The 7976-nt window shown below is 37.6% G+C and overlaps 1 protein-coding gene across 1 annotated transcript; it reads right to left on the bottom strand.

The window, feature by feature from the left end:
- Window positions 1-4901: 4901 nt before the first annotated feature.
- On the bottom strand, window positions 4902-6936 carry LOC131149199 (expansin-A12). The gene is made up of 3 exons (XM_058099441.1): window positions 6792-6936; window positions 5431-5740; window positions 4902-5244 (listed from the first exon to the last, which is right to left on the bottom strand). The coding sequence occupies exons 1-3, from the start codon at window positions 6934-6936 to the stop codon at window positions 4902-4904; spliced, it is 798 nt and encodes a 265-aa protein (XP_057955424.1).
- Between the last annotated feature and the right edge of the window lie 1040 nt (window positions 6937-7976).

Raw genomic sequence — 7976 nt, 5'->3', positions numbered from 1 at the left:
TTAAGACAGATTTAGTCTGCAGAGCACGGTACTGTTGATATTACAAATCAAAGTGCAACCACACATCTTAGATATTGGGTGGAAGGTTTCCGTTAACTATGCCTGGAAGGATTGCTGGCTCCCCAGAAGTTTGGGTTGAGGTGGCCGGTTTGATGAGGTAGATACCAATACCGTGCCTAGGAGAGGTTGCAGATTGGTCAGGTTGAGGATTGTTAGAGTTATAGTTGACTTACCTGGTAGGCCAACTAGAGTTAAGTCCCGTCTACGGGCCACACAACCCTGTCAAGAGGGGTTAAATCATGACGTACAATTTTTCAGGGTATTTTCACAGTTATGTATATGTATACAGATTCACAGAATATTAGCAGACATATTACAATACTAGAAGTATGAATAAGTAGAAACTCAGATATTACATATGTATTTTAAACCATAATAGATATGAAATGTACTATATATATTGTCTTATCAGCTTTCACTGTTTCAATTACTTATCCGTATAGTATTCATGTGGCTCTATTGCCACACACTAGTAATAACATATTTCCTCTTACTGAGCGTTGTCTCACCCCAGTGATTTAATATTTTTCAGGTGATCCAGTTAGGCGAGCGGATCAGGCTCGCAGATAGAGAAGGTGATTACACTACCCTGTTTGTAGGGTAAGTGTATACAGGAGATTGTATTTTTGAGTAGATGATATTGGGGTGATGTGTATATATGTATGTATGGTTTGGGAAGAATTACTAAATTCTGGTATTGTAAATGTAGATGTACAATTTATGTGTTCCGCTGCGTAGGAGTGTTCATGATTAGGGATTCCTTAGTGCTCACTTAGAGCCTAAGATGTTATAATAGATAATACAAGGGTATCAGAGTAATTTTAATTTTAATTATTAAAAAAAATTGTATAGATTTTCGGATCATTACAAATCATATTCCAAAATGCACATATTCACATACATCACCGCACAACCATATAGAATTACGATACCCTTCAATCACATCCACACAGGATTACAATTCCATTTACATCACGCAGAATACTACACAAATAATTCCCAACCCCCATCATTCTTAGTACGTGGCCCATATAGAGCAACTGCGTACTCCCCTATACGTGGCCCACATAGGGCTACTGCGTATGTCACAGTACGTGGTCCACAGAGAGCTATTACGTACTACCCTGTACGTGGCCCACAAAGGGCTGCTGCGTATGTCGCAGTATGTGGCCTACATAGAGCTACTGTGTACTACCCTGTATGTGGCCCACATAAAGCTATTGCGTATGACTCAATACGTGGCCCACGTAGGGAAGCTGCATATTTCTCAGTACGTGACCCACATGGGGCAGCTACGTACTTCACTGCACGTTTATGTTTAAACAGATAGTATTCTCAATCAAGCAGTATCCACAAACAAGTAGTATTCACAAACAAACAGTTTCCATAAGCAGATTGTATTCACAACCGAACAGTATTCACAGCCAAACAGTATTCACAACCAAATAGTATTACAACTAGTTAATTATGAAAGGTTATTGTCATGCCACATTGTAAGAACCCAACCCGAGGTATGTAGATTGAATAAATGAAAAAGGGTTAAAAGGTAAATTTTGCAGGTTTTGTCGATGAAACCATTGTTCTCGTCGACGAAGGCTTTTCTGCTCTTCATCGCCAAAATTCAGAGCCTCGCCGACGAAGAGATATCGAACGTGTTGTAAAATATCGAAATAGAGTTCGTCGCCGAAAGGGCCGGTTCGTCAACGAAATGTATGGATGATTCATCGACGAAGGCGCCATCTTGTTGACGAAGTTGGCCGGGTCAAAGGGGCTATAAATATCAGTTTCATTTGCTTCTTGGCTAAGTAAGCCAAAACTCTCTCTCTCTCTCTCTCTCTCTCTCTCTCTCTCTCTCTCTCTCTCTCTCTCTCTCTCTTTTCGATTCTTTGCTGTTCGTCGTTTGATTTGACTATGTGACGTTACCACGTAAATCAAGGGAGGAATCTCTTCGAGAATAGTGGATCGAAAAGTCGTTTCGAGGATTTTTGGATTTTGACCCAAAATCGAGGTAATGGTCCGATTTCAATTTCGTTTCAGAATATGTGTAGTAGTAAGAATTGTAAGGAAGTATTGTTCTTGGTTGTTTAGGTTTTGGTGTCTTAGTTCATAGTTTTAGTGCTGTAGAGTTCATAGTTTGGTATTCGGGAAAAGGTAAGGAGATTCTGTTTATATCAGTTTATTTTTGAAATCAGGATCGGACCTGTAGTTTACGATCATATGTACATTTTGGCTACTTATTTGGGAAAATCTATCTGGTGAAAATGCGGGATTTTCAAGTTACAATTTTCAGGAAAATTTGGGGGTTTCGGGTATCATCTCTATTTTGTTTGGGAAATCATATGTTGTATTTAAACAGTAGTATTGAAATGACCATACCCATATTTGTATTAAATTTTATTCTTGAACTGAAAATGATATGATTTGCTGTATACCAAATTAGTGTGGAATAAATGGTTGTATGTAAAATGTTCTAGGTTTTTGTAAAAACAGCTAGTGGCGGCTAATTACCGTATGCTGATAAGTATAGGGACGTGAGTTCCAAAATTATTCCAGGTTTTGTAAATCAGCTAGTGACAGCTAATTACTGTACATTGAATCAGCTAGTGGCGGCTAATTACCGTACGCTGACGCCATGTCTTGGCTTATTACCATGGGCGAGAGTGTCTGACTCTATATCCGAGAGTGTGAAATATCACCTGTTCTTTCCGGTTGGTCGCCGATGGGTGTGCGCTACACCGTAGTGGCAACGGTATCGCTATGGGGCTTCGGTTATCACAGGTTATCGGGTGCTCATATTGGCAATGTTATTGCTGTGAGGCTTCGATTATCGCAGGGTAATTGGGTGCTTAGTGTGATGACACTGATCATATGTTGGGGTATCATATGTACTGGAATATATTTGTGAAAAATATTGGAACTGTACTGAAATGTATCGTACTGTATTGTATTGTGTTATGTTTTACACTGAAATAACACTCGTATGCCACATACTGATATAACCTACTTTCTTCCTTACTGAGAGGTGTCTCACCTCGAATATACAAATATTTTTTAGGTCCTTTGGGTAGCCGAAACTAGTATCTTAGCATCCGGAAGCGGGGATATCGGTTAGCTGTGTTTAGTACCTGTGTAGGTACGAGTTTTGTAACCGAGTTGTCATTGTTGGATTTTGTAGACATCCAGGGTATGCACTATAATTTTGGGAACGTATATTCTAGTTCTGTATAGACTCTGGTATGGTATGATGTATGTATAGAAAGAACATTTTCCACTGCGTATTTGATGAGTATAGATATGTATGTGAATGTGTATAGGGTACATGAACCCCATGGGGTCGGACCCTCATTCAATATTGTATCATGTATGTTTAATTGATATAGAGATATGTTAGGTTACTATATTCACACCTGAGACCCACCTACGGGTTCAGGGCGTGACACACATAATTTTTCCCAAATATGATTTATTATCAAAACTATTATTTTCAATTGCCTAAACTGTTCAGTAAATCAGACTATAATTATATGGTTCCTATACTCGAAAATAACCGATTCAAATTTAATAAAAAGTCTGGTATGATTTTATTCCCCTTACCCGTTCCTCAAAATTCTGCCCAAATCGAACAGGAAATGGAACCCTCTATTCCAAAAATCCTAACTTAATCAGTTCAACCCCATAATATTTATCATTTAACATATCTTAGGCCCACACACTCTCAACAATTAATTTAATATTAAAATATCCTACTTACCATAATTTTGGGATGGTGCCCAAAAACTCCAAATCACGATTCTGCTCCGATTAACTTGAAGAGAATTGCCCTAGGAACTTCGTGGTGGTTTCCGATCGCCGAATCGGGTTAAATCTGGGCCAAAATCGAAGAGAGAAGGTGGAAGAGCTGAACCCTAGAGAGAGAGAGAGTGAGAGGAGAGAGAATTTCATGGCAGAAAATGACCCAGAACCTATTTATAGGTTGGTTTTCGTCGACAATTCTAAAAGGCTCGCTGACAAACCAAAGAAGGACACTCGTTGACGAAAATATCGGGTTCGTCGACGAATCTATTAAATCTGAAATTTATCTGACTCTCGATATTTCTTCATCGACGAAACCCTACTATGATTCCCTTTTAAAAATTTTCTTTTCTCTTTATTTATTTTCCCTTTTTCTTTTATTTTATGGGTTCGGGTTATTACATACATGATCATGCCGAACACCCTGAAATCAATGTTTTTAGTATGGAATTTTTCAAAGCTCAAAGGGTTTCTTAAAAGGTTGAAAGCAGCTATTTCGACAGTCATATGTTGGAAAATATGGAAGGAAATGAATGAAATAATCTTCAAGGAAAACTACTTCACAACTACGAAAGTGAACGATAAATGCATTTCTATCAATTTGTATCTTTGGACTAGGTCCAATTCCCTTTTGTCCTATATATCTAGATTGAGAAGAGTTTTCTTGTATTTGTTATAATTTAGGAGAGTGATTTTACTCACCTCTCCCCTCTATTTTCTTCGGGAGGATCTAAACTTCTTACTTGTCGTTCCTTTAATAAAATTACTTTAAAAAAAAAAAAATACTAAAAATAGGATTTTGCTCCTAATTTTTGAAGCCATACACATGAATAAGTCACAACAATTAATTAATTGTTGCATTATTCAATGGATTATAATTATTGCACCATTGTCCTAATTTTTTACCAAAAGAAAATGATAATCAATATCACATCGTCCTTGAACTCTTGAAAAAAAAAATGCTTGTTCTTGGACATGTGTGTTAGCACGCTGTAAACTGATAGATCCGATCCTCAAATTGATTGATCGACCGATGCTGTAGAAATTTATCAGAAGAACTGGGTCTGAGAAGTGTAAGTTTGGCCAAATCTCCATGTGGAAGGAACAACATTGAAAAATTCAAGTGTTTTTCCATCGATCAGAGTGAGCTTGAAAGACAAATTCTGATTTCGAAGATCCATGCTGCTTTGCCAGTTAGCACCCCAGTTCCTATGCATGGCCACCCATGCTGCTGCTGCAGCTGCAGATGAAGATCTCTTCATTCTGGAACCCAGTTTGACCCATGCAGCCTTCACGTCGCCGCTCCCACCCACGTTGGATATCATCACCATGTTAAAATTTGATTGCCCCTTCAACGTGAAATATACTCCCCCCCTCCTTTTGCATGCCACCCTACAATTACACAAATGCATTTAATTGAAAACTAATCATCAATTTGGTAAATAGAAATGGAATGAAATTGAATTTAATGAAATCAGATCCATAACTTAAGGATTAATATCTTCATTCTCTCTATATAATCAAAATTCCATTTCATTCCTTTCCTAACCCATTTCATTCCGCAAACGTGTTGGTTACCTTCGGTAAAGGACAGGAACAATGCCTTCGTTGCCTAGGCGTGCGATGCGAAGGAAAGCAGGCATGGACATGTCCAAGTGTTGAAGAGGAGGATTGCACCAACCCCCGTTGTTGTTTGGAGGGCAGAAGTTAGTGGCTGTTATGGTAACCACCGCGCGCCGGTGGCACCATTTGGGATCCACTCTATAGTTGCACATCACTTGGTAGCAAGCGCAGCATGCCTCTCCCCCTCTGAACAATGCGCTGCTCACCGCTGCTGTGTTCACTCCAAACCCAGCATGCATGGTGTTGTCATACCCACAAGCTCCTCCTGATTAATTATATATATCATATATGTTAATCACTACATTATTCATTTGATTGTTTCTTATATAGTCATCTTTTTACACACGCACACACATGAAGGCACAAAAGGGATTGATTTTGAAATGGCTGCTTATTTTCGAGACACCTAGTACAACAGCTTTTGATAAAACGTAAGTGTACTAAAAAAAAAAAGTTTCATCACAAGGAGAGTAGCGTCCAAGACATTAAAGTCTGTAGCTCATCTCACCCTTAATCACCTAGCTATCCAATGAGGAATTGAATCATCTTACAAAAATACTATTTGCTGTATATGGTTTATCAAGAGCCATTTGCAACTGATGCGAACCATTGACAACGCCAATTTTTCTTACATAGTTATCACAATTCAAAAAATTTAACATTGCTTTGAAGCCGCTATACGTCCAAGACATTAAAGCCGCTATGCTATTTGCTGTATTGCTATGCTATTGAACACATTAATATTATTACAAATAGAAAGATTATAAATGGGAAAATTAGAGATGGCTAGCTAAGAATAAAATTCTCTACCACATCTCAAAATCAATCTTACTTATATAGACATATTCTTTTATGTATCGCGAAATCATATTAAATATGGTATATACACTTATTCTATATTTGGGAATATGAATTTTGAGTCTTGAATAGACTTGAGTGAATTGGGGTGAAAATCAATACAATTTTATATTACAAATCATCCAAATCAATCTAACTCAAATTCAAAAGAGTTAAGGTTAGCATACCTAATATTTTCTTTTCACTAAAAACAAAAAATGATTCATCCATAGTGCACGCACACACATACATATATTTATATATATATATTGGATATAAACAATCAATGTTAAAATATTATATTTGTCATCCAAATATCCTGCATAGTGATATTTGAGTGCAAAATTGATTACTCGTCTCTATTTTGTGTGTGTGTGAACTGTGAATTGAATTGGTAATTAGCATATGTAAAATGAAATTTTTAATTAATTCTAGCTAAAAATTAATTAACTGTAATGGTGAGCCAAACACTTAATTACCAAGAGTGGCAGGGCTTTGATTGGCTCCGTAGAAAGTTGCATGCCCATTTAGCCAACCACCACCACCCACTTCACCATTGCTCCTGCTAATTAAAGCCACCCCCACAAACAACAGGGAAGAGACGATATTAATGACAGCAGCCATTCTATCTCCGTCTAGCTCTCTCAGATGAATATTTGATGATCGCAGCTTATTCCACAAACAAAACTCAAAGCACTGATAAAAAACTCTTGAACATGCAGTAGTACGTACTGCTGCTAGCTGTGCTTGGAAAATCTTGTAGGCAATTCCTCCTTATATATACATAGATGCATATATGAATTCTTTGGTACGCGGTTGTCGGTGATTTAAATTAATTTGTTGGTAAAGAAAAACGCGTTTATAATTCCACGTCACATGCAGGACGTGGAAGGGAGAGGTACATTGTATTACTTTTGATCAGCTCAAGAGTATTTAATTTAATTTAGTGTTTGAGAGATGGACAGACAGCCCATGCAGTCAGGTGGGAAAGCCGAAAGCTGGTGCATGTGATGGGGCTACCTAGCTAGCTTTTGTGGGAATAAAGGCTATACGCCCGTCGGTGATATATTCCTTGTGTTGCCATCCATATGCATGCATGCGTCCAAGCACATTCGATATTATTTATCATCTGTGCATATATAAATATAAATAATATACATATATGTAAATAGTAACCAAGTGGAATCCTTAATTTTTTTTTTTTTTTTAAATAATACTTTGGATATTCGTTAATTAAGGAGCAAACTCTAGCTCGAGGAAACAATACAACAGGAAAAAGAACATGACAATGAGTGAGTAGGATTGGAGTTCTTCCCTATCCAAGTTCACAAGGAGTGAGTAGGATCTAGACCATAGAAAAAGATTATCAAGGCATCTAGAAAGAACATCTGAAGATGAAGAGGAGGAATCCTTGAAAATCTTTCTATTTCTTTCTTTTCAATTCTCCCATCAAACCACACCTATGATGACTGCTCTAAGGCTCTTTAGAAAGCCTTTAAGTCTAGTGGAATTCCAGTCATAAAATGAACATAATTTGAAGGGGAAGACCAATTCTAGTTCCAAACAACTGCAAATAGAGGCCCATAAATTCTTGCTGAATTGACAAGGAAGGAGCAAATGATTAACCTCCTCACTTTCCTCTTTGCAAAGAATGCACATCGTGA

This window comes from Malania oleifera, chromosome 1 (assembly GCF_029873635.1).
Source record: "Malania oleifera isolate guangnan ecotype guangnan chromosome 1, ASM2987363v1, whole genome shotgun sequence".
Classification (NCBI taxonomy): domain Eukaryota; kingdom Viridiplantae; phylum Streptophyta; class Magnoliopsida; order Santalales; family Ximeniaceae; genus Malania; species Malania oleifera.
Note: the sequence above shows the minus strand (reverse complement) of the source record. Positions and strands in the feature narration are given on the sequence as shown.

Bases quoted from the DNA above. Each gene is read 5' to 3' on its own strand.
- LOC131149199 (XM_058099441.1), bottom strand. From the start codon at position 6,936: ATGGCTGCTGTCATTAATATCGTCTCTTCCCTGTTGTTTGTGGGGGTG. The intron at 5,741-6,791 runs GTAATTAAGTGT...ATAATTAATCAG, and splicing joins TCAAAGCCCTGCCACTCTTG to GAGGAGCTTGTGGGTATGAC. The intron at 5,245-5,430 runs GTAACCAACACG...GTGTAATTGTAG, and splicing joins GTTCCTGTCCTTTACCGAAG to GGTGGCATGCAAAAGGAGGG.